Genomic DNA, 27,010 nt, shown 5'->3' on the forward strand with positions numbered 1-27,010 from the left:
GGAGGTGTAAGCACAATTGACTCTCTTCCCCGGACAGTAGACAGGCCCACCTCGGATCCCTCAGCCCTTCCAGGGGGGTGGAGTCCGAGCGAGGGACAGACGGGTCTGGGATGCAGGGGGTGGGACGCAGTGAGTGACTGGGGTGGGGAAGGGGTGAGGACCAGATAATCTCCGAGGGTTAGGGGTGGGGAGAGGAGGCGAGAAAAGAGCAGAGGTGCCGCGGTTCGGCAGTGGGCGCCGCGGAGTGGCAGCCCCCCGCGAGGGAAGCCCCGCCCCGCTCCTCCATCGCCGCCCCGCCCAGGCCCGCAGCGCCGCGCTGCAGCGCGAGGGGCGGAGAGGCAGAGCGCCGAGAGAGGACCAGACACCCAGGTCGTCCGCATCCTGGTGCCGCAGGAGCGAGGAAGCTCGCCTCGGCCCTGTTCCCCAGCCTTCGTCCAGGCGCCCGCCGCGCCTTTCTGAGCCCCAGAGACCGAGCACCTGTCCTCCGCCAGGGCCTCAGCTGAGCCCCTCTCCGCCGGAGCACATACGACCCCTGCAGCAGAAGAAGTGCCCCAGCCCCACGCCGACGACCACCATGGCCGAGACCAACAACGAATGTAGCATCAAGGTGCTCTGCCGATTTCGGCCCCTAAACCAGGCCGAGATTCTGCGGGGGGACAAGTTCATCCCCATTTTCCAAGGGGACGACAGCGTCGTTATTGGGGTGAGTGCCGCCCCTGGAGGGAATTTCGGAGAGGGGGCGGGAGGCTGAATCTTTTCCCCTGCCGAGCCTCAGCCCCTGCCTGTCTCTGCGCCCTCTCTCCACCGCTCATCCTCCATCCTTTTCGCCGCAGCCCCTCCTCTCCCTGCATAAGGATGCCTGGGTGTGGCCTGGCCAGGCCGGCGGCCGAGTCTCTGCAGAGCGAGAGGGGGCTACTTTCCCGTGATCAGGGGACCGGATTCCCCTTTGCTGCTCTCTGCAGCGTCCCCACCCCTAGAGCCAGTCCCATGTTTTTCTGATGTTTTCCTTCTTCCCTAGGGAAAGCGCATCTTCCCTTTGTTATTGGCTCAGATCTCTACCCCCACCTCCCAGGAAGGGGGAGACTAGTGGATGGGCTAGATGAGAGGTGGGCAGTCCAGGGTCTCTGCGGAGGTATAAATGAGAGTGGACTCTAGGATCAAGGCCTCCATCATTCCCTGAAGTAGTTACAGCCTGGACTTGGGGGGAGGGCACAGGTCTGATGAAGGGTTTTCAGAGAAAGAAATATGTTGGTGCCACACCCAGTTTGGTGGGGGAGCCTCTGGGTCCTAAGGAAATGTCTGCCTTTCCCTCCCAGCTACAGTAGGAAGAGGATTTCAGACCCCCCAACTCACCCTAACAAATAAAAATAACCAAACCCTGAGATCCTAACAAGTAGTTGCGTATTCATCCTTTCTCTTGATGATCCAATAAAAAGTAGCAAGCCATCTCCTCTACCTCATCATGACAGCCCCTACCCATGGAAGAGACCTTATTAAGAAGGAGAACTAGTATTTACTGTGTGCTTGTTACTCTACATATATTATTTAATCTTCAAAACAACACTCTGAAGAAGGTATTAATATTTCCACTTTACAGATGAGGAAATTGAGGCCCAAAGAAGTTGAATGACTTTCTCAAGGTCACACTGTTAATTCACAGATCTGAACCTAAATCTGTGACTCCAAAGCTCACATCTTTCCTTCTGTATCACATTGCCTCCACGGTTTTCTGTTCTGGACTTTTATCTGTGATGGCCCCAAAGGAATTCCTAAGGAATTCCTCACCTACCCCTCCTTTCCTAGATTGGTTGGGACTGTCAGGCTATGGGGTGAAAAGATCTGGGGTTGAGTCCAATAGGGAGTAGGGCTTAAGGGGTGCTGGGCCAGGAAACTGTAGCCAGTTTGAGAAGGGAGGGGCCCATATAAGGACCATCCTCAAGGTCAGGGGCACTTCTTAAGTGTCTTTGATCCACAGTGCTTGTCACAGGGCATGCTTGTTAAAGGAATGAAGGAAAAAAGGGGAGGGAGACTGGGCCTTCTGAATCAGTGAGATTGGGACTTTGAGTACACATGCCTTAGGAAGAGACTTGCTTACATGTCCTGTCCCTAAGGGCCCTAGTCCGTCACCAGGCTCTCTCACCCACACTATGGACTCAAATGGGTGCTTTCGCACTGTGTGTGTGCTTATGTATGTGTGTGTTTGCCACATTGAGAGGGCCCCTTCTTCTCTTTGTCTCAGGGACGTTAGACCTTGCAGTCTGGTCAGTCTGGCCAGGCTAAAATAATGCCTGGATCAACCCTCGGGGCCTCTTCTCTGAATAGTCTGGACAGTGGGCGTTAGCTGTGAGAGTTAGAGCTTGAGGGCCCCTTGAGACATAAAGGCTGAGAAATAGGAGAAAGGTAGTTATGGAGGAGCAAATCCACAAAAGCCTAGCTTCCTTGCTCTAGGTTTTTTAGGTAAATCTGAACCAACTCCTTTAGGCTCTCTGGGCCATCCATCCTGGCATGGTGGGCGCAGGGCATGGGGTGATGTTGGGAGAAGGAGTTGTGTTGATCTGTCCAATTTGCCCAGCTAAATAGGAGAGACATGGTGGAGGTGGGGAGGGAGGAGAGATGAAGAGAGGCCCAGGGCCCCCTGCTAATTCAGATTCTATCTTACTCCACAGCTGTTCCTTCCTTATCTGTTTTGCCTGATATTTGCAGGGCTGTACCTTTGTCTCGCTCTGTATCTTCCCTTGCCCTAGCCCTTCCTGTCAATCTCTCCTGCCAAGATAAGTGCTTATGGGGGGCCATTTTGTCTCAGGCAGCATCCTTGGAGCTGGCCTTCCCAGCCTTTCTATTCATTCCTCATTCCAGAGGATGAGGGCTATAGGAGAAGTGATTTTGAGGAGTGCCTTGAGGGTCCCAACAAGGGAAAGAGATCTCCCATTCCCTTTCTTCTCTCTTCCTCTAGCTCCCTTTGGGGACCAGTGTGTGGGAAACTGAGGAATTCATGGAGCAAGCTGCTTCAGGATGTCTGGGAAGGTGAGGGAAGGATGAAGGTGGGAGAGGCTAATCTCTCCAAGCCCAACCCCTGCTCCTTTCTCTGACGGCTCTCCTCTCTGCACTGCGGCTAGCTCTGGGCTACCGAGTCCCTAATGTTTGTGGGCTTTTTCTGCTTGGCAAAATGTAGGAGAATAAGCTGGGAAGACAGCTCTGTGAGCCTTATCCACACCGCCCCCCCCCATGACTTCTCCCAGGAATCTGGGGGATGGAGCTTTGCCCAAGTTAATGACCTGAGTCATAGTAGAAGGGTGTCTGGGTGACTGTCTGTGTGTGCTATGTACCTTGTTTTGCTCTTTGGGTCACTCAGAATCCACTGTGACTTTTTAAGTGGACCCATTTAAGTGTCTCTCTGCCTTGGTCTTGGTGGGCAGAGTGCCTGCTGTCTGAGCTGTTGCATCTATACCAGACACGGAAGGGATGACAGTAGGGAAACACATAGCCTCTCCGCCCCCCCCCCCAACTTCCTCTGTCTCTCCCCTTCCCTCCCTCCCTCCCTCATTCAAGTATTTACCACATTCTACCTCCCTTAGGTCTCCTGATGGTTAAGTGGGTTCTTACAGAGGCAGAAAAGCAGGGTCACCAAGTACCTCGTTTGGAAAAGCCAGGTTGGGACCTGCAGGATTATTGGAACAGGGTCAGTATTGTTTGAGGTGGCTCAGGATTCCTTTGATGTCTGAAGAGAGGGAGTAGTCTCCCCTTAGCCTTGGGCGAGTCTGTAAAGGAAAATGGAGAGGGGAGGTAATGTTCACTGTGGCCAGTATCTCTCCAGCATTACCATGGCAACAATCCCCAGGGGTGTCACTATGGAAATCAGTCCTGGTGCTCTGAAGTTCAGCCTCTACCAAGTGCTCTAGCAAAGGTTGGAAATGTTGGTCATCTTTGGACCCCTGATCTTAGGCCCTCCCATTAGCTTTAGTCAGCACACACAGTGGAAAACTCCAGAAAGTGCTGGGAAACACAGTTGGACAGGAGACAAGGAAGCTTGGAGTGGGTCAGAGGAGAACAGAGTCCTGGGTTGGGGGACTCTGAAGAGAAGCCCTCTGGAATAGGCACTGAGGAGCGCTTAGACTGCTGTGGGTGGAGACATAGTGGAGCTCAGAGGCATTCCTCGAAGGTGGAGGGTCTCCCTGAGTGTTTCTAACCTAACAGTCTTCTAGTCCCTGACGCTGTACTGAGTCACAGAGTCTTGGATTATTACCTGGAGGTAGAGATGGTGAGGGAGGCTCCTTGGAGAGGATGGGTGGGAGAACTGCATTCTTTTGAAAAAGGGGTTGAGGTTGCCAAAAGGAAGTGAAGAAGGGCTTTAGCTCTGTCCAGAAACATTTGGAGAAATGCCCACATGGAGGGGGGCGGGTCGGGGAGGGGAAGGAAAAGCCACGACAAGGCTCTGACGCAGTGTTGGCACGTCAGTTCTGGGATCACTTAGGCAGTGTGGGTCTGGAATCAGATTGCTTGGATTTGAAACCTTGCTCTACCATTTCTCAGCTGTTTGACTTTGGGAAAGCTACCTTACCTCTCTGAACCTCAGTTTTTGCATCTATAAAATGTAATAATAATAGTACCTACTTCCTACGACTGATGTGAGCATTAAATGAGATAATGCATATAAACTTCTTAGCACAGTGACAGGCACATAATAAACTCCCAATAAGAGTTAGATGTTATTATCATTTTATATGTGCTGTCTCCCCACAAGCTAGCCTTTGACACAACTCGGCAGTGGTTAACATTTTCCCCTCTTACTGGTTGTTTCATCCAAACATCCAGGTCCCTAGTATCTTCCTGCTCTCTTCTTCCATCAATATCTGTGTTTCTTCAACAAATATTTACGAAGAGCATCCTGTGGGCCAGGGACTTTTCTTGATGTTGGGGATTTAGAGGGAATCCCTGCCTTCAGGAAACACTTGGTCTACATGGTGATCCAGGCTGAAAAGTGGCCTGGGCAGAGTCCTGGGAGGGGGCATCAGAAATGGCTTTTGCTAACTGTACATACACTTCCCCAGATTCTGATAAGAAATCCCCCACAATGTACTACAGTCTGACTTGGAATAAATATGTGTCATGAAAGATGTAAATAATGGTGATGCTTCCCATGTGAGTAGTCTAGAAGTGGAAAAAGTGGAAAACCACTGGTCTAGTTATTCTCATAAAAAGATCTGACAAAACGAATTCACCATGGCTGTAATCAATAGAAAATTAAAAGACATTTGTACTTCAACAGATATAAAAATCTTAAGAAATGAACTAGATTTGGAACTCAAGGGCTCAACCGAGAGTAGGGAAGTGGTAGAAGGCCTTCCCAGAAACCCTAGAATTGTATCCATGGCTTTCTCTGCTCACGAGATTACTAAGTGCACCCATTTTTAGCTCTTGGATATTTATTATCCTCATGGTTCCAAGAATGCCACCCTTCCTCCCTCTCTGGTCTCTTCCTTCCTCCCAGCCTAGGCTGAGGAAAAGGAGTTCCTCGGGCAATAATTGCCTTCAGCACTTGGAGAGCGCCCTCCATTTCATTGTGTCCACAGCACCCTCTGGAATCCTGTAACTGGGAGTGTTAGAGAGAGAGAGAGTTAATCCCCACGTTCCCAGAAGGGAAGAAGGGAGGGGCGAGGCTGGCTTGAGAGTTATATTTAATCCCCTTTGGCTGCATGCCTGGCTTCAAGAAGCACGGATAGACATCATTGGTGGAGAAGAGGTGAGAGTCACTGGCCTGAGATGGACATGTTTTGTTTGTTTCTATTTCTTGGCCACTGGATGGGAGAAATATTGAGTTAGATTACAATTCAAGAATCAAGGTTCAGTTATAGAATAAAACAAAATGAAAGAAGGATATTACCACTTAGAAGGAGAGGCGTCAAGGCCACTTAAAATCTGTTTATTGTAACACTGTATGATCTTATTCTGTGTAATAAGAATTTTATGCTTTGTAATGAAGTGTAATGATGAACGGTATAGATAAAAAGGGTGAAAAATTCACAAAAGTCCTATGAATAATTCATAAACTCACTCAAACCTTAAAAAAAATCAAGGTAGATTTTTCTTTAATAATTCTAAACATCATCATAATCTGATTACAACACTAATGTATTTTAATTGTTGACAAAGTTAAAAACAAAGAAAAGCACATAGAAGAAACTAAAACTCACTCAAAATCCCACCCCCCAAAAAAATACTGTTAACAATTTGATGTATTTGTTTCCAGTAGTTTTTTCCTGCATATATACATATAATAATTTTAATAAAAGTGTATCATAAATTATATTATTTAGTAACCTATTTTTTCACCAACAAAATATCATGACTATTTCACCATCATTAAATATTTTACATAATTTTATTTATTAAAAAAAACTAAGTTAATTTTTTAATGTCTTACATGCACATGTGACAAAATTCAAATGATATAAAAAGATATACAATGAAAAGTAAGCCTCCTTCCTACTCCTCTTTCCTAGCCACCCAGTTCCCCTTTCAGAAGGCAGCCTTATTGCCAGTTTCTTGTGGATCCTTCTAAAAGAATATCATACATTTACAAGCAAATACATATATACATGCATGCACTTTTTTTTACACAAATGATAGCATACTGTACATATTGTTCTGTACCTTGCTTTTTTTTTACTTAACAGTGAGTCTTGGAGATCCTTCTATATCAGCACAGAAATATCTATCTCATTCTTTTTAGCAACTGTATAATTTGTTGTAGGGATATGCCATAATTTATTTAACCAGGTCTCTATTGATGGATATGGATATTTAGGGTTGTTCTAATCATTTGCTATTACAAACAATTGAACGACCATATGTATATTTAAGGGCCCAGCCAGTGCAATGCATCATCAAACTATTTGTGGCCACTGCATGCACGTGGGATCTTAAGTCCCTGACCAGGGATCGAACCCATGCTCCCTGCAGTGGAAGCATGGAGCCTTAACCACTGGACCACCATGGAAGTCCCATTGTCAAACTATTTTATTTTGGCCACTTTGATAGGTTAAAATGCTAGTCTTAATATTCATTTCTCTTATAAACAATGAGGTTGTGCATAATTCATATTTTAAGAGCCATTATCACATCATTTTGTGAAGTGATATTTTATGATAGCACTTACTGTGGTATAATTTACATACAGTGAGTGCACAAATCTTATGCAAACAGCTGGATGAATTTTATAACATATTTTGACACCTATGTGACCACCACCCACATTGAGATCTAGAGCTTTTTTTTTTTTTTTTAATTTATTTACTTTATTTTTGGCTGCATTGTGTCTTTGTTGCTGCGTGCAGGCTCTCTCTAGTTGCAGTGAGCAGGGGCTACTCTTCGTTGCAGTGCACGGGCTTCTCATTGAGGTGGCTTCTCTTGTTGCAGAGCACGGGCTCCAGGTGCGCGGGCTTCAGTAGTTGTGGCACGCAGCCTCAGTAGTTGTGGCTCGCAGGCTCTAGAGAGCAGGCTCGGTAGTTGTGGCGCACGGGCTTAGTTGCTCCACAGCATGTGGGATCTTCCCGGACCAGGGCTCGAACCCATGTCCCTTGCATTGGCAGGCGGATTCTTAACCACTGCGCCACCAGGGAAGTCCCGAGATCTAGAGCATTTTGATTGCCCCTGAAAGCTCCCTTTTGCCCTCTTGCTGTCAATATCACCCCAAGGCAACCGCTACTTTGACTTCTTTCACTACAAATAAGTGTTGTTTATTCTTGAACTTTATATAAAAGGAATAATACAGTATGTGCTCTTGAGTTTCAGTTCTTTCACTCAACTCCTTTTTGAGATTTATTGGTGTTCTATTATGACATCATTTTATTTTTTAATTAAAAAAATTTTTTTTGGAGTATAGTTGCTTTACACTGCTGTGTCAGTTTCTGCTGTACAGCAAAGTGAATCAGCCATATGTATCCCCTCTTTTTTGGATTTCCTTTCCATTTAGGTCACCACAGAGCACCGAGTAGAGTTCCCTGTGCTGTACAGTAGGTTCTCAGTAGTTATCTATTTTATACATAGTAGTGTATATATGTATGACATCATTTTAAATAGCAGCAAAGAATAAAATATATGTACATGCCATAGTGTAATCAATTCCTTGTATTAACCAGTCCCCTAAATGTAACTCCTTTCAGTTGTTTTCAATTTCTCATTATTATAAGCAGTGTTGATAATAAACATTCTTGTGGCTAAATATTTGCTACAAATATTTCCCTAGTACAGAGTCTTAGGAGTAGAATATCTGGGTCAATGGATATGTACAATCCAAGGCTTTTGATTATGCATTTTTGAATTGCCCCTTAAAAGTATGGATGTACTGTCCTACCAGAAAAGAATGAGCATGATCCTTTTGAAGAAATTATACCCCCTTGAACCCTCATCTACACTGCATATTACAATTAAGTTTTTGTTTTCCAGTTTGATAGGTGAAAAATGATGTTACTGTTTTTTTCTTCAAAAATGTTGATCATCTTTATGTTTATTGAACATTTGTATTTCTTCTTCTGTTGTTAGTACCTAACTCTTGTCCATATTTTTCTGGTTAGTTTTGTCCTTTGTTACTAATTTATGAGAGTTCTTTATGTAGTAAGAATATTAATATCTTTGTTTAAAATTTTTTCTTGTTTAAAAATTATGTATTTTCATTTTGGAATAGTTTTAATCTAAATCAAAAAGAACAACAACAACAAAAAACTCCTAAAATCCCACTGTCCAAGGATAACTACTGTTAACACGTTTTTCTATGCAAGCTATACATATATACATATATATAATTTTTTTATAGACATGGAATAATGCTTCATATACTCTTTTGTGTGTGTTTTTTTATACTGCATACTATTATAAAAACCACCTTTTTCTTAAAATTATTTTGTGCGTACCTTGTCATTACACATTTTTCTGTAACATCACCTATACTATTTTCTTTTTTTAATTTCAAAGCAATACATTGTCATTGTAAAATATTTACATATCACAGAAAAAATGTAGTAAGCATAAGTTCCTGTCATTCTGCTCTCCAGTGATAACCACCATTAACAGATCTATATACAGTCTTCCATATCTTTTTTCTAAGACTATTCTATCCATATGCTTTTTAAAAATGTATAGTCACATTATACAAATTGTTTTTATTTTTTCACATGATCGATCTTGGACATGTCAATATATGTAAACCAAACTTGCTCCTTTTAGTGGGGGTAGATTATGGAGGTATCATAACCGATATCTTCTTGATGGATGTTTGAATTGTTTCTAGTTTTTCTTGGATACAAACGGCTGCAGTGAACATCCTTCTACACACATCTTTAAGTGCTTAAGCAAGTGTTATAAAATAAATTCCTAGCATTGAAATCGCTGGGACAGAGTATGACCAGCATGGACATTTAAATATTTAATAGAATTGTCCTCCAGAAAGCCCCTATCAGTTTACAGTACTCCCTTAGTTGTAGAGAGCACCTTCACAACTTCTTTCTCTTTGTGGATTCTGTTTTTTGGGCTTCAAAATCTTTCACCACAGAGAGACCAGATAAATATTCCAGGCAGATATTTATCGTAAGCCAGATTTAAAAAAAGATTTTTAATGTTAAAAAATATTTATTAGTATAAATAATATTTTCCTTTTTGCAGAGAAGTAAAAAGGAAACAAAATAATACACTATTGTCTCACTCTCTTTGGCATTAATAAAACAAGACAAAACAAAACACTTGTACATGGTTTAAAAATGTAAACTTTCCAGGATGCAAACTGAAAAATGAAAGCCTCCTCTCTCCCAGTTTCTCTCCCCCAAATAACCACTGTTAATACTTTTATATAATTCCTTCTGGAAAAAAATTCTACGTATGTTGATGCAATATTGTAGATATACCTAGACCCACATCTTCAGCTTTAGCCAACTTTTATGATTTCTCTCTTTTTTTTTTTTTGAACCGCAAAGACTGTTTATTTGACACCAATAGCATACATCATAGTAAAAAGGAAACTAGTGATCACAATTTAATGTTGTTTGGGGGATTCTAAGATAAAATAATAAAATAAGTGGTATTAACAGTGGAAAGAAATAGACAAAACTATTACATGCATATGATTTCATACCTGGTAATTCAAAAGACTGAACAAAGAAGCTAATAACATTAATAAGATATTTTATAATGTGATTGGATAGAAAATGAATAAATTGAAGGACCTATTATGTCCCAGGATCCAAAAATACACCTTATAATAAAGTATGACTTTTCTTAATTAGTTAAAACGTGTCTCCCAAACTCTGGTGTCCATAGATCTGAAGGTTTACATATCAGTTGAAGAAAGATGGACTCTAGTAAAATAATTTGACAACTAAGTCATAGTCTCTTTATACTGAATGACGGGAAAACACGACTGAGTAGTTTGTCACTTATGACGGAGAACAAGCATAGTCTCATTTAATCTTACCAGAGATCTTCCCTTTAATATGACTAGATAGCAAATATATTCTGTTTGGCTCCCTGGGTTGTAAATATTTTGTATCTTTAGCATTCTTATCAGCACATGTGACTTATAACATATTACCTGAATTAAACAAAGTACTTGTAGGTCTGAGTGACTTGCTTCACAGTTTCTCTTTACTTAAAGCTGCTTCCCTAAAGGGAGATCTATATTTCTTTTTTTTTTTTTAATTAATTAATTATTTATTTATTTTATTTTTTGGCTGCATTGGGTCTTTGTTGCAGTGCGCGGGCTTCTCATTGCGGTGGCTTCTCTTGTTGCGGAGCACAGGCTCTAGGCGCGCGGGCTTCAGTAGTTGTGGCACGCAGGCTCAATAGTTGTGGCTCGCAGGCTCTAGAGAGCAGGCTCGGTAGTTGTGGCGCACAGGCTTAGCTCCTCCGTAGCATATGGGATCTTCCCGGACCAGGGATCGAACCTGTGTACCCTGCATTGGCAGGTGGATTCTTAACCACTGTGCCACCAGGGAAGTCAGAGACCTATATTTCTGATTTCATATATTCTTTTCACAAAGAGAGAGCTTGTGTTAATATTTCCACAACAGCTCAGTAGTTCGGTATTTGTGTATTTCATTTACACAATAGGCAACATGCTATACATCTGTCCCTAACTTTGCATCTTTCACTTAATGCATCTTCAACATCTTTTCATATCAGGACATACGGATCTACTGAGGAAGATATTTTTTAACTTAGTGGTAGATTTTTTAATGTTAATTTATTGTTCTTCACTCTCCACAGCCGGTGGCCCTCTTGTCTTTTCCCATTTGGCTTCCCAGGCTAGGGGTCTGGGATGGTGAGTGCTAAGTCATCACACCCAGACTGAGATCCACTCGTGCAGTCTCGCTGTGTGACCCTCCTCAATGACATTCCACCCCACAGACACAACTCCTGATGTCAGTACTAAATTTTGCCTCTCTTTAGTTTCCCTCATCCCCATAATTGTCCATGTGTACAGAAGGTTGAAGAACGGATGCCTTTTCAGGTGTTTCTCCTCCCTCACACCTGCCTACTGATGTCTGTCATCTTTTATTTCCATTCCAGGGGAAGCCATATATCTTTGACCGTGTATTCCCCCCAAACACGACTCAGGAGCAAGTTTATCATGCGTGTGCCATGCAGATTGTCAAAGGTAATGAATGTATTTTTAGAATGTATTTTTTTCAGGCTCCTCATTCCCTACCCCACTTCTCTCTACCTGTGCTCTTTCTCTGCCATCTCTTCAGATGTCCTTGCTGGCTACAATGGCACCATTTTTGCTTATGGACAGACATCCTCAGGGAAGACACATACTATGGAGGTGAGGGTTCTGACTTTTATGGGCATGAGGAGCTGGGACTGTTAATAGGAGGCCAAGGAATCTCAGTGGGGAAACATCTAGGAATTGAGGGCTGCCTGGTACAGAGGATGAACGGAGGGCAGCGTTATAGTGGAAGTTTAATGGAATCCCTTCAGCCTGCTGCAGTTCACCCTCCTTTCCACTACTCCAGTTTTCTTCTTTTCACCTGGAAAAGAAGCAGCAATGAAAGTCCAGAGGGCTGCTCAGTTCCCTCCTCCTTTCACTAAAAGGTAGTGACCATCCCCTTAGTTAGGATAGTCTTCTTAGCAGCTGTTACCTCTGTGTTCATCTGCATACCTCCGAGTTGTCTGATTCCTCCTGAGCCCCAGCCTCATTCCAGAATACCCTTACTCCCCAGGGAAAGCTGCATGACCCCCAGCTGATGGGAATCATTCCTCGAATTGCCCAAGACATCTTCAACCACATCTACTCCATGGATGAGAACCTTGAGTTCCACATCAAGGTGATCAGGGCATAACTGCTGGGCATTCTCTTATGAGACTGGGAGGGGAGGATCTAGTATGAGCCCACTGAGATCCTGGCGCCCCAACTTATTCTCCACCGTGGTTACCTAAGTTCTTCTCTGCCAACATAGTCTCTTCTGCCTTTTCCCTCCCACCACCACCATTTGAGTGGGTTGCATTAGCCTGAGATCCCTGGATCAGATTTAAGATAGGCCCTCTTCACTTCATACTTCTCCTTTCTCCCCAACCAGGTTTCCTACTTTGAGATTTACCTGGACAAAATCCGTGACCTTCTGGATAGTGAGTGGTGTTTAACCCCAGTGGGTGGGTAGGGGTGAGGAGGGCAAGGAAGAGAAAGATCACATTGCTTTTGGGCTCTTGGGTTTTGGTACTGTTTGGTGAGTGATGCAGCAGGCACACAAGGACACACACACTTGTACTCATGTCCCTTGCCTCCACTCACCAAGAATTTCCCAAAACCGAAAGGGTCAGAAGATGAGCTTAAATGCCCAGGCCCACGTATAAACAGCCTGAGTCTAGCTGGAGCCCTGGGGCTGGAATCCTGCAGGAGGAAAAACAGCCTTCAGCGCGTGCAGGGAGTTTAGGCTTCACAGGGGAGTCTTCCTCCCTCTTGCACATAGAAGAATCCACCATCCGAGTAGACTGCAGTGTGCAGGGGTTGGGGAGGTGGGGGGCTGGAAGTGCTGGCCTCGCTCACCCTGAATTGTCTTGATTCAGTGACTAAGACAAATCTGTCTGTGCACGAGGACAAGAACCGGGTGCCGTTTGTCAAGGTGAGAGTGGGGATGGGACACCCAGGTGGGGCCAGTGTATTGAGAGTGCAGGTGTAGGAGGAGGGTAGACCAAAGGCCCACCCAGAAGTTGGAGGGCGGACGTCCTGGTGGGGTGAGACACGCCAAGGGGCTGGGGAGAGTCTGGAGCCTGGGAAGAGGCGCCGTCTTGAGAGGTCATTTGGTCACTGTGCAGGTAATTTAATTTGCAGATCAAAGTGCGTGGGTCACTGTCCATTTGCCCCCTACAGGGTTGTACCGAGCGCTTTGTGTCCAGCCCAGAAGAAATTTTAGATGTGATTGATGAAGGGAAATCAAATCGTCATGTGGCTGTCACCAGTGAGTGGGGAGACAAGGGGCTCTTGAGCGTGGGGTCTGCCTCTCCTCTGTGCCCTCTGGGGCTGAGGGACGCGAAAGTGAGCAAGGGAAGGCTGTGTCCTCCAGAGGAGGAGGGACGCTTGTCTGTGTGACCCTGAGACCCGCTGCCGGGGAGACGTAGGGGCTAGGCTAGTCCTGACGGACACCCCCTCTCTTGGCGGGTGGAGGCAGGGGTCCGTGGAAGCCGGGGCTGAGGGCTTCAGTTCCGCAGGGGTTGGTACAGGGACTGTTTCACCCTCCCTCCTACAGACATGAATGAACACAGCTCTCGAAGCCATAGCATCTTCCTCATCAATATCAAGCAGGAGAATATGGAGACCGAGCAGAAGCTCAGTGGGAAGCTGTATCTAGTGGACCTGGCAGGGAGCGAGAAGGTTGGGGGTCCCGTCAGGGTGGGGTGGGCAAGGAAGGAAGCCTTGGAGGGGGGTGGCCTTTTTGTAAATCAAAATAACTTTCTTATTGCGCTAGAATTCACGTACCATAAAGTTCACCATTTTAAAGCGTACAGTTCAGTGACTTTCAGTATGTTTGGAAGGTTGTGCATCATCACCACTAATTCCAGAACATTTTCATCACCTGTTGACAGTCATGCCCTCTTCTCCCCTCCCCCATCCCCTGGCAACCACTAATCTACTTTCTGACTCTGGATTTGACTTTCTGGACATTGCACATAAATGGAATCGTATAATGTGTGTGTGTGTGTGTGTGTGTGTGTGTGTGTGTGTGTGTGTGTGGTGAGGTCTGTAGCAAGAGCATTTAGGGGAACAGAGGAAGGGCCTTCTCTGTCCTCTTTCCCTCTCCCCGTCTCCTTGGACTAAGCCACCTTACGTGGAGAAGAGGTGGGGAGAGCCCCCTCCCTCTGCAGCCGCTCACGACATACTCACCCCTTCGTGCCCTGGTAGGTCAGCAAGACTGGAGCAGAGGGAGCTGTGCTGGACGAGGCCAAGAATATCAACAAGTCCCTGTCAGCCCTGGGGAACGTGATCTCTGCGCTGGCTGAGGGCACAGTGAGTGCTCCTTAGGTGTCCGCACCCCTCAAGCCCCACCCCATCTTCTGCCTTCTCCTAATGCCCCACCTTATCATGCCAATTCATGTGTTGCTCCACCCCTAGTCAACACCACCGTCCCTTCTTTATTTTTATTTTTATTTTTTTTGGCTGTGCCATGCAGCTTACAGGATCTCAGTTCCCTGACCAGGGATTGAACCCGGGCCACAGCAGTGAAAGCCCGGAAGCCTAACCACTAGGCCACCAGGGAACTCCCCCACCATACTTCTGATTTCCCCGTTGAATTTTTTTTTCTGATTTGTGTCCTCTCTCTTCCCCCAGAAAAGCTACGTTCCGTATCGTGACAGCAAAATGACACGGATTCTCCAGGACTCCTTGGGAGGAAACTGCCGGACAACCATGTTCATCTGCTGCTCACCGTCCAACTACAACGATGCGGAGACCAAGTCCACCCTGATGTTTGGACAGCGGTCGGTGGCAGGGTCCCCTGCTCCCTGCCGCAGCCCCTGCTGCGCTCTCCCCTCAGGGTCTTGGGAGCCTTAATGGAGGTCTCATCTCTTCGTTCTCCTCTCCAGGGCAAAGACCATTAAGAACACTGCCTCCGTGAATCTGGAGTTGACTGCCGAGCAGTGGAAGAAGAAATATGAGAAGGAGAAGGAGAAGACAAAGGCTCAGAAGGAGACGATTGCAAAGCTGGAGACAGAGCTGAGCCGGTGGCGCAGTGGTTAGCAACGGGTCCTGTGGGTGCAGGGAGCCAGAGAGGGCTCCTACGATCTCCAAGGGGGGCTGCATTTCCAGAGGGGTGCAGTAGAGCAGTCATGAGAGAAAGCGAGAGTGGCTTGACTGCCTTTACCCCCACCCCCCAAAAGGTTGACGGTCCACTTGGCAAGAGAGATGGAGGCCTGGAGGTCTCCGCATTGTACAGTGAGGGAGGAAGGACCCTCGGATGCAGCTGTCCCTTCTCCCATCCCTCACCTTGTTCCGCCCCTTTGCCAGGAGAGGACGTGCCAGAGACGGAGCGCCTGGCTGGGGAGGATGCTGCCCTGGGGGCTGAGCTCTGTGAGGAGACGCCCGTGAACGACAACTCATCCATCGTGGTGCGCATCGCGCCTGAGGAGCGGCAGAAGTACGAGGAGGAGATCCGTCGCCTCTACAAGCAGCTTGATGACAAGGTAAGGACAGTCGGGCAGGGCACAGAGGTGAGAGCCCAGTGGGATGGTAAGTGAGGGATTAAAGAAGTAGCTTATCCTGCCGTTTTTCTGATTTTAAAAGAGATGAATGTTCATTATTGAAAATCTGGAAGATAAATAAAAATATAAAGAAGAAAATTTAAATCATCTCCTCCCACCATTCAGAAATAAAGCCATGCAATTGAGATTATACTGTATATGTAACTTTGCATCCGATTTTTTTCATTCCTCATTATATAATGAGCAATTTCCTACTTTGTTAACAATTCTTCATAAAAGTATTTTAAAATAGCTGCCTAACAGTCAATTTATCAGAATGTATTTAACCATTTACTTATTTACAGGCCTTCTAGGGTTTTTTGTTTGTTTGGCTTTTTGTTGGTTGGTTGTTTTTGCTATTATAAATAGCTCTGAAATGACTGTCTCTTGTGCGAAAGACTTTGCTTTGGAATGATTTGATTAGAATGGAGCGCTAGAGTGGGATTTCTCAGTTAAAGGATATGAACATTTAAAGGCTTTTGCTGTGCATTGTCAAGGTTATACCAACTTCTAGGAAGAAAGGGATTAAAAAATGAGGGCAGGGGTCAAGGAGAGAAGCTGAGGGAAAGACCTCTTTCTTTTTTAGGATGTGGAGTTTCTAAATCAAAGCCTAAACTAGCTGGGTTTTTATCAGGATTCACATCTACCCCAACCCTGTAAGTCTAAACTGGAAAGAGTAGTTCCCTTCACCTCATCTTTACCCCTTTTGCCTCCAACAGGATGATGAGATCAACCAGCAGAGCCAACTCATAGAGAAGCTCAAGCAGCAGATGCTGGACCAGGAAGAGGTAATGGGAAGGAGGGCAAGACACGAGAGGAGAGGGTTGTGTGTTCATCCCTGAAAAGCATCAAAAAGACCTTTTCCTGATAAGATGAAAGAAGGGCCATTCTGCTTAGGGGTTAGTCACCCTCCAAGACTATAGAAATCTGGAAACTTAATTGGGGTTTTGCTTAAAGCACGGATGCCGGAGTCTGGGTGCTTCTTCATTCTGTTGCCCTACTTCTGTGAAGCGGAAAGCCCACTTCCTCTTGACTCTTGCTTTGGCCCTTGCTTCTCTCCTAGACCTATACCTGGGTGGGGGGCTCAGCTTCCCCAGACCAAGGGGCCATCGAAGTGGTCACCGGCAGAGGACTCCCTCACGTGGCTCGCCCCTCCCTTGCAGCTGCTGGTGTCCACTCGAGGAGACAATGAGAAGGTCCAGCAGGAGCTGAGCCACCTGCAGTCGGAGAACGACGCCGCGAAGGATGAGGTGAAGGAAGTGCTGCAGGCACTGGAGGAGCTGGCCATGAACTACGACCAGAAGTCCCAGGAGGTGGAGGAGAAGAGCCAGCAGAACCAGCTTCTGGTGGATGAGCTGTCTCAGAAGGTGGTGAGTAGCCGGCTAGGAGCTCCCTGGCCTTGAACATCCTCCACTTCCAAAGGGACCTCTGCTTCCTGATAGGGCAGGATCCCGTTTGCACCTTTGCACTGCCGTTCAGTGTGTCGTGGGACACTCCCCCACCCCCGCCACTGCACTTTGCCCTTCTGACCCCTCTCCCTTCCAGACCCTTCTGCAGGGCTTGTGTTCTCTTCATAGCAGCCATCAGGGTCATGCGTGAAGGTAGAGGCCTCCGCCTGGGCTGGGGAGGGGAGCAGGAAGATGGCGGTGGGATGACCTGAAGGGCTGTCCCCAGGCCACCATGCTGTCCCTGGAGTCTGAGTTGCAGCGGCTACAGGAGGTCAGTGGACACCAGCGGAAACGAATTGCTGAGGTGCTGAACGGGCTGATGAAGGACCTGAGTGAGTTCAGTGTCATCGTGGGCAACGGGGAGATTAAGCTGGTGAGTGGAGAAAGAGGCGGCAGCCTTGTTCAGGTCATTCTTGTTCTGGGCACTGGTGGGAGGTGCCAGTGAGACAATCCAGGCCCTCAGGGATACTGGGGAGGGGGGGGTTCCAAAGATCCAGGAAACACTCCTGCAAACTAGACACAGGAAAGCAGGTAGAGGTTTGCATAGACTCAATTGAAATACACGTTCTAAATCCACACACCAACTGAAATTCACATTGCTGAATAAAGAAGCAGTGGAGATGTGCTTATAGCAGGATTTGGAGATGGGAGCACAAAATTAGGAATGATATATGCAGATCTGTGGCAGTGACAATGACCCATCTGGGTGATCAAGCAGGTCAGTTTGACTACAGAATATCCTGTTGCTCTATAGGATGAAAGAAGGTCAGAATTGGATCTTTAAGCGCAGAGAGAGGGATTTAGTGTGAAATGACAGGTGATACAGAGCTGCTAGAAGTCATCTGGAACATAGCCGTCCCACCCGAGTCCCTGTGTCTGTGGGTGTGTGTGCCTGGGGGCTAGGCCGAGTAGAAGGAAATGGATAAAGGGCTTCCCGGCAGCAGAGAGGCACCTCCTCCCTTGCTTGCTCTCCCACAGCCGGTGGAGATCAGCGGGGCCATCGAGGAGGAGTTCACTGTGGCCCGACTCTACATCAGCAAAATCAAATCCGAAGTCAAGTCTGTGGTTAAACGGTGCCGGCAGCTAGAGAACCTCCAGGTCGAATGTCACCGCAAGATGGAAGTGACTGGGCGGGAGCTCTCATCCTGCCAGCTTCTCATCTCCCAGGTGAGTGCGGAGGTCCAGAACCTTTGGGTGCCGTGGGAGAGGACGGGCAACTCTGTGCTTATGGGATAACTCCTAGCACCCACGTTTATGTCAAGAGCCTAGGGTCAACTGAAGTCAAGGACAGAAGAGCTGGGGGAAGCATGAGAGGGTCCAGGCTAGAGAAGTGAAGGCTCGGGGGATACTGCCCTCTGATCCAAGAGGGTCTGAAGGAAGGGTCTCCAGAGGAATGTCCCTCGACCCTGCATCCCCATGGGAGGTGTAGCAGGAAAGGAGGAGAGCTGGAGCTTATGGAGGTCTGCACTGCCTGGAGTTGGGTCCTTTGCTGCATCCATCTTCTTCCTCTCATGAACCCTCACCCCACCAGCATGAGGCCAAGATCCGCTCCCTGACGGAATACATGCAGAGCGTGGAGCTCAAGAAGCGGCACCTGGAAGAGTCCTATGACTCCCTGAGTGATGAGCTGGCCAAGCTCCAAGCCCAGGGTGAGGCCCTCTTAAACATCCAACCCACCCATCCTGGGATCTAAGATCGCAGAGGGGACAGGGAGGGAAAGTGACAAACATCACAGGAAACCACCCAACAGCACACTCACCAAAGCATTAGACTGAAATAGTGGAGTCCAGCTCACATGCTGCTTAGCACACTTTTGCACGTAGCTCATTTTCCATGAACCATAAACCCTCCGTTGTTCTTTGTCCCTGCTGTATGAAATTGGACCATCCTCCCCCAGAAGAACATCCCTGGGGGCCCATTCTGGGTAGACGTGCCTTGCTCTGCCTGGAGCTCTGGTCACAATGTGAAGTTCTGTCCGGAGGAGGTAGGTCTGATGTAAGCTGTCTTCCCCTCTGTCCCTCAGAAACTGTGCATGAAGTGGCCCTGAAGGATAAGGAGCCAGACACACAGGACTCCGAAGATGTGAAGGCGAGTGGGGAAGGCGTGGGGAGGACTGGGGCCCGGCAGGGCTGTGCTGGTCCTCACTGAGCGGGTGTCTGGGAGTCTAGCTTTGAGCTTGGGGTGGGGTTGTTTGCAGAAGGCCCTGGAGCTGCAGATGGACAGCCACCGGGAGGCCCATCACCGGCAGCTGGCCCGGCTCCGGGACGAGATCAATGAGAAGCAGAAGACCATTGATGAGCTCAAAGAGTAAGAGTTCCCCAGGGCGGCTCATCTCCACCCAGTCCCCTCCCTTTGCTGTGCCTACTCAGATGCTCCCTCTTGCACCAGGATCCGGTTCTTTAACTTCCATGTGTCATTCCCCTGACAATGACACGACTTTGCAGCCCAACTCCAGGAGGTACAAGGAGTGAGGACTAATCCCTATCTGCAAGGCTATTCTGATTAGATAGCTCAGGGCCCCTCTGTCATGGAAGCAGTGGCCTGAGTCTGCCTCTGATACCCGAAGGTGGATGCATCAACACTACCAGGACTCACGTGTAGAAGAAGGAAAGTGTTTGAGGAGCTGGGCTTCCCTTTGCCTCTCACTGACATCTTTTTGTTCTCCCCAATACCTCCTTGCCCTCCGCAGCCTGAATCAGAAGCTCCAGTTAGAGCTGGAGAAGCTTCAGGCTGACTATGAGAAGCTGAAGAATGAAGAACATGAGAAAAGCACCAAACTCCAGGAGCTGACGTGAGTGACGGGTCTGCCTGCAGACCCTACTCAGACATACTGCAGAGGCAAGACACAATCTAGATGTGAATATGGTGACCACAGGAAGCAAGTGCCTCAGAAGAACAGTTTGATGGGGTGGGGAAGGGGGAAAAAAGGGAGGCTTCTGTTCAATATTAGCAGACATGGAAGGATGTGGGTGATGTTTTGTGACGTGTAAAAAGCAGGTTACAAACAGTAGGAATGGTATAATCCCATAACAGTTATGTGGGATATGCATGCATGGAAGAGTCTGGAAAGATGGACACCAGAATGTTCACGGTGGTTTGATCTGTAAGTAGCAGAATCATGGCTTTTTATGGAACTCATTTACTTATATTTTTTTTTTCTTTTCTAATTTCTGCACTGTGAACATGGGTAACTTGTATAATAAATAATAATAAAATATAGATCAAAGGAATGGAGGAGGGAGGAGAGAGGGAGGCAGGGAGGCCCTGAGGGATTCTTCTGTTTCCCTCTTCCTCCAGATTTCTGTATGAGCGACACGAGCAGTCCAAGCAGGACCTCAAGGGTCTGGAGGAGACAGTTGTGAGTGGTTTCCTTCTCTGCCAGGTCAACAGGGTGTGGGTGGAGGGCTTCAGTTCTTCCTCTCGATTTCTTCCTAACCCCATTCCTCCTTGCCTTTCTGCAAAGTCAGTCTGTGGCATGATCAGGACGCACCTTTTCCTAAAGGATGAGTAACTCACTTGTCTAGAGAGACTGGAGGGTCCAGTAATTTTGGAGGGGGAACGGTGACCGGGTATTTGGAGGCCCCCAATTTTTCTTCATTGTTTCCAGGCCCGGGAACTCCAGACCCTCCACAACCTTCGCAAGCTGTTCGTTCAAGACGTCACGACTCGAGTCAAGAAAGTGAGTGCCGTCTCGGGGTCTTCCCAGCCCCCGTATCCTCCCCCTGTCCTCAGGCTTCTCCAGACCCTGTGGCCTTCAGTGGGGCTGGCTTGGCCTGGTCTGGGTGGGACCTGATTGGCCTCAGGACAGCCACACCTTTCCCCTGCCTCTGTCTCTCATCAGAGTGCAGAAATGGAGCCCGAGGACAGTGGGGGGATTCACTCCCAAAAGCAGAAGATTTCCTTTCTTGAGAACAACCTGGAACAGCTTACAAAGGTTCACAAACAGGTAAGAGTGAGGGTAAGGGGTGAAGAGAACTCTTGAGGCCGGGAGCCTAGGATACCTAAATCTTTGGAGGCCCTTGGATTTAGGAAAATCTACTTGCATGTTTTCCTTACTTTTCCCTTTTCCCTTTCCTACTAATCCCTTCTTTATCCTGTATTTGGTTCCACTTTTACCTTGTTCTTGGTTCTATGCCTGTTTTCCCTTTCCCAAAGCTCCCAGCCTGCCTCTGCTCAAAGTGGAATTCCCCAGGCCTACGCTGTTGGAGGGAAAGGTTGAAACTGATAGAGGTTTCAGAGGCATGGGGCCGTGACCGTACACAGGGGATACTGGTCAGACGTTAGCCAGAGACGGAGAGCAGAGAGACAAGAAGCCAGGAAGCTGGGCTTTCTCTCATGGAGAGGACTCCCTCTGCCTAGGCCTGGGGCAGGCACACAGGGCAATTACATGATGTCCTCAGACGGCCCAACCGGCCCCTGGTCAGGGCCAGTGAAAACTCCTGTGTATTAAGTTGCTGCCTCTCTATCCCCCTCCTTGCTGCTGCGGTTCCTTAGGTGGAAGACTGGGTTTCAAAGGTATGGGGTGGGGAGGTGGAAGGGGCAGTCCAAAGGAGTCAGGACAGGAAATGTTTGGTGCATACAGAGCAGGAGCACCCTGGCTAGTGCCAAATAGCTGAGCCTTGAAGACAGATGCAACAGACTGTCAACTGGCTCTTTTAACTGATTCGTAAAATAAACCCTAACCTATACTTCATTCCCTTCTTTTCGAATCCACCTTAAAATTCGTTTTAAACTCATATTCTCATTAAACTACAGCTTAAACTTCTTTTCTTCCCAGTGCCATACCCAGCATATATAGTAAATACCCAGTACACCTTCTTATTTTTTTAAATAATGAAGAAAATCCTAGAACTGTGGCCCAATGATAGTCCACAGGGTTTATTTATTTTTTTTGGACCTGCAGAGGGCTTTAGAACCATCTTTCCCCCTTTACTTATTATAAAACAGTGTGAACAACATTATAGAAAAGTTGAAAGGGAAGAAACATTTGTAATCGGTTTTGCCTTTCTTTTTAATTTCTGTGTTCATTTTCCTTCTTAATCCAAATGCATATTACATTGCTTTTTTTCCCCAATTTTTCATTGTAGTAAAGTACACATAACATAAAATTTATGACCTTTAATCATTTTAAGTGTACCATTCGGTGGCCTTAAATCCATTTGTAATGTTGTGCAACCATCACCACCATCCCTCTCCATAAGTCTTTTCATCCTGTAGAACTGAAACTCCATCCCCATTAAATAATAACTCCTCATTCCCTGCTCCTCCACCCCCTGGCAACCCCCATTCTACTTTGTCTCTATAATTTTGGCTACTCTAAGAATCTCACCTAAGTGGAATCATCTGGGATTTGTCCTTTTGTGACTTGTTCATTTCACTTAGCATAATGTCTTCCAGGTTCATCCACATTGTGGCACGTTTGAGGAAATCACAGGCTGTTTCCTTTTCCCCCATGAAGGCTCTGCCTCTGTTCTAAGTCTCAAAGACCAAAAGCTACTCACCTATAGGAGAGAGGACTCCTAATATCCCACCTCAGGGGACACAAGACTAGAAAGGAAAACATGAGCGATGTAGAAACCTCTCAGTCAACAGAATCTTAAATAGCCAGGGCCATAACCCTATTACAAATTAAGCTAAGTTATTGTCACAGCAAAACATTGTTTATAATCTGTAAATTGTCCAAAATTAAAGGGACAATTCTCCCAGTGTTCCCTGCTGCACTGATTTACCTGGTATCTTCCAAGGCCGGCTCCTTCTGCAATCTGTAGGGCCCTAGTCATTGTGTGAAACCTTGTAAAAAGATCAGGTAGTCTTTTCTGGCTGCAAGGTGGTTGCTACCACACTGTAGCTTAATTTAAATGGGGAGAGGGACAGCCCAGGAAGTCCTTGAACATGAAGGTAATGAGCACAAATGTTTGTGAGACTTCAAAACATTTTCTTTCCTTCCTATGGGGCGGCCATATGTGTGTGTGTGTGTGTCTGTGTGTCTGTGTCTGTGTGTCTGTGTGTGTGTGTGTGTGTGTGTGGCGCGTGCGCTCCTGTATTCCAGCTTCTGCTCCTGCTCTACACTGCACCTAACCTGCACTCAGTACCATCTCCACCCTCCAAACTGCTACTGTGCTCTTGCTGCCTCACCCTGTGCATGCCCACAAAGCCATCTCTGGGGGAGGGGGAGGGGCCTCATTCCCATGGTTGCCCTGGGGCTGTTGGTCTGGCACCAGCTGTGAGATATTGGGGGGTTGGTGGTGTTTAGGCCAGGAGGAGACTGGAACTCTTGCTATCCCAAGAGTTCTGGGCTACAGAGGAGTTGGCATGTTTTTGCTGCCTGGAAAACGATGTAACTTTTTAATGCCTGACTACCATTTGCTAAAGGGAGAAGGAAAGAACTGGCCAGAACAGCAATTAGGTAAAGGGAATGAGGCCTTTGGAGGAAACGACATGGTCTCCACCTTCCCTGACATGACTTTTCCTTATTCTCTCTCCCACCCGCACCCCCGACTCTGCTGCCTTGTTCGCCTCTCTCCCCGCCTCTTCGCTGGGGCTCATCCCACAGCTGGTACGTGACAATGCAGATCTGCGTTGTGAGCTTCCTAAGTTGGAAAAACGACTTAGGGCTACGGCTGAGAGAGTTAAGGCCCTGGAGGGTGCACTGAAGGAGGCCAAGGAGGGCGCCATGAAGGACAAGCGCCGGTACCAGCAGGAGGTGGACCGCATCAAGGAGGCCGTTCGGTACAAGAGCTCCGGCAAACGGGGCCATTCTGCCCAGATTGGTGAGTGGGGAGTGGGCGTCAGTAGGCGGGGCGGGGGGGGGGTTACGGGGGGGATCACAACTTGGGGGAACCCAGCAAATTCCTCAGTGTAACCCCACCCCAGCCTCATCCCACCACCACTACAAAAAAGTAGAAAAGTGAATTACCTTACATGCAACTCAGTTCAGCTCTAGCTAAATGACCTTGCAGGGCAACTGCAAGGTAACAAATAGCCTCTTCACGGTCATTTTCCTTTCTTTGCCGCAGCCAAACCCGTCCGGCCTGGCCACTACCCAGCATCTTCACCCACCAACCCCTATGGCACCCGGAGCCCTGAGTGCATCAGTTACACTAACAGCCTCTTCCAGAACTACCAGAATTTGTACCTGCAGGCTGCACCTAGCTCCACCTCAGATATGTAGTGAGTGACCATGGGCGGGCTGAAGTCCCAACCCAAGGCTCTCTGCACCCTATAAGGCATAAGACTGGGTTAATTATTGGGTGAGAGTTAATTCTTTTCCTAAGTAGCTTCATTTCTAACCCTTTCTCAACTTCACACCTTTGATTAGAAGGTGGGCATCTGCCCTCCCAGCCTGAGGCCATGTTTGTTGTCCTCTGGTCTCTGGGGATGGGAGGGGTGGATGGCTTCATCCCTGAGGGTGAGTGTGGATCAGTGGTCCTCGGAACAGTGGAAGGTGGGTGCCAGAGGTTGCATCTCTCTGCTCTGCTCCATCCAGCTTTGCAAACTCCTGTACCAGCAGTGGGGCCACATCTTCTGGAGGCCCCTTGGCTTCCTACCAGAAGGCCAACATGGACAATGGTGAGTGAAAAAGACGGGTAACCAGCCTGTGGGATCCCCAGGGCAAGTTGAAAAGTATCAGAAAAGTAAGTGACCCTGCACCTACAGCTCAAACACTGCATCCCTTCAGGGTCTTGGACGCTTGGAAGTGGATTCCTCCGGTCACGTGCCTGTCCCAACCCTTACCTTCCTTTCCCCTTCTCCTCTCCTCTGTGAGGGCTCAGGGAGGCTTTTTCTCAAACAAAATAATGATGCAGATTGGGGTAGTTGAAGACGAGTGCCACAGATCCAGATGGCAGCTATGTTCCCAAGACACTTAGCTTTTTCTCCAAGGGATTAGGATGAGAGAGGGTTTGAGGAGACTGTTAGTAACACCCAATCTCTTTTTTCCTTCTTCCAATCTTGTGTCCTCCATGATGTTGTCTTCAGGAAATGCCACAGATATCAATGACAATAGGTACGCCGGTTGCCACTGCTCTTGGGCTCTCTGGGTGGGACCAGAAGAAATGGTTACATTTTCCTCATGCCTTACTTAGAGGTTTGCTGGAGACTTTGGGGAAAGGAGGAGGAAGTGAGAACCATTCTCGCCATCACTGTGTTGTCCAGGAGGTCCAGTCATCCCCTGCCTTGGTGTAACACTGTCCCCTCCTCCAATTCTCCCTGGGGTTCCTCCCCATGCCAGCTATGGGGGCTGGGAGAAAGCGCCACGGACATCTGATGACCTGGGTTTCCCTCCTACTTTTGGGAACTTTGTGACCTGGGGCAAGTCAGCTCTATCTCTCTGGCCTTGATTTGCACTGTATTCCTGCCCTTCATTATCTCACAGGGATGCTGAGAGAGCAAAGTGACAGGAATGATGTCTTTTATACGGAGCTGACAATGCTGTGATTATGCTGGGTTTCTTCTTCCAGGAGTGACCTGCCATGCGGCTACGAGGCTGAAGACCAGGCCAAGCTGTTCCCTCTCCACCAAGAGACGGCAGCCAGCTAATCTCCCACAAGGGCTGCTGCATACCTGCACTTTCAGGTAGTTTCAGGCCGCTTCCTCTGACCAGCTCAAGTTGCCTCCTTTCTTGCCCTCAGCTTCGTTTCTCCTGCTTTTTTTAAAATCATCTCAAAACTTTTACTATATAGTTGTCCCTCAACTCCCGCTGTCCCCTCCCAGGGGCTACATCAGAACTGCCCGGTGTCCCCTAGGCACTGGCCTCCCCTCCCCCCTTGTGCTTGGCCATAGTGGGAACCACAGTACTGCCTTTCTGCCACTAGGGGTCGCTGCAACATGTCAAAAGAAGTGGGCAAGGGCAGTGTCCATCTAGAGCCCCAACACAGGTCACAGAACCTAGTAGTTATTAGGAGACCTTGGGAGATCTCTGTGTCCTATACTAATATCTGTATATGTCACCAATGAGCTTTAGCAAATGCCCCAGGAAGTCTAACTTTTTGTTCCTCTAGCTGCTGTATCAGCACTCCCCTACAATCTTTCTAGTGGAGGTGGAAAACAGCTGCGTGCCCACCTCCAAGCCCCACCTTCACCTCTGTCCTGGGTCCCCTCCCCTGTTCCCTGTGCTCTCCTAGCAGCACAGGCACCTTCCTGGTTCTTGTGTGTCACCAGGCTTCTCGCCAGGGTTGCTTTATGGCTCAAAACGGGCCCTGGGATCCTGTTTTATTGTCCACCTTGGATCCTTGGAGAACGAGAAACGAGAGAACATGGCCAGTCTCCTAGTGGGCAGCATCCAAGCTGAGCCCTCTCCAGGGGTTTTCCAGAGTAATAGGCCAGGCACACGCAGGCAGAAAGGCATGAGAAGCAAGCAGTAGGAATGGGGGAGGAAGAGTTAGGGAAGGCCTGCGGGTGGAGGAGCAGGAGCTGGGAGGATGGCGTCTGGTTGTTGATATCAAAGGAACAGGACTGTAAACCCAAGTTGGTACAGATGCCACCCTGTTCCTCTTCAGTAACCGGGCTGCAAGGTGGTTCCTCACAACCTCTTTCTCTTTCTTCCCCAGTTTCTAAGAGGGACTGAGGCCTCTTCTCTCAGCATGCTGCAAACCTGTGGTCTCTGATACTAACTCCCTCCCCAGTCCTTGTTGTTCGACTGTACTATGTTTGATGTCTTCTCTTACTCTGTATCTCTTTGTACTCTGTATCTATATATCAAAAGCTGCTGCTATGTCTCTCTCTTCTCTCTGTCATACTCTCTAGTATCTAATGATGTATTTAGCAATTTCTAAGCATAGTATACCCTCCTCATTTGGGGCCATAGGGAGGAGGGTCAGCGTTTCTTCTTTCTCTCATATATG

General features: G+C 47.6%; 1 protein-coding gene across 1 annotated transcript; it reads left to right on the forward strand.

Moving 5' to 3' along the window:
• Positions 1-547: 547 nt before the first annotated feature.
• Positions 548-26,908, forward strand: KIF5A (kinesin family member 5A). Its single transcript, XM_059936299.1, has 29 exons — positions 548-703; positions 11,557-11,644; positions 11,739-11,812; positions 12,210-12,314; positions 12,567-12,615; positions 13,054-13,109; positions 13,358-13,445; positions 13,734-13,858; positions 14,387-14,491; positions 14,813-14,961; positions 15,067-15,215; positions 15,488-15,663; positions 16,440-16,508; positions 16,884-17,090; positions 17,395-17,541; positions 18,147-18,335; positions 18,700-18,817; positions 19,192-19,256; positions 19,366-19,475; positions 19,858-19,959; positions 20,466-20,526; positions 20,776-20,847; positions 21,010-21,114; positions 23,722-23,938; positions 24,185-24,338; positions 24,655-24,737; positions 25,146-25,173; positions 25,628-25,742; positions 26,717-26,908. The coding sequence occupies exons 1-28, from the start codon at positions 575-577 to the stop codon at positions 25,704-25,706; spliced, it is 3,099 nt and encodes a 1,032-aa protein (XP_059792282.1). The 5' UTR covers positions 548-574; the 3' UTR covers positions 25,707-25,742; positions 26,717-26,908.
• The last annotated feature ends 102 nt before the right edge of the window (positions 26,909-27,010 follow it).

Source organism: Balaenoptera ricei, chromosome 10, assembly GCF_028023285.1.
Source record: "Balaenoptera ricei isolate mBalRic1 chromosome 10, mBalRic1.hap2, whole genome shotgun sequence".
Lineage (NCBI taxonomy): Eukaryota > Metazoa > Chordata > Mammalia > Artiodactyla > Balaenopteridae > Balaenoptera > Balaenoptera ricei.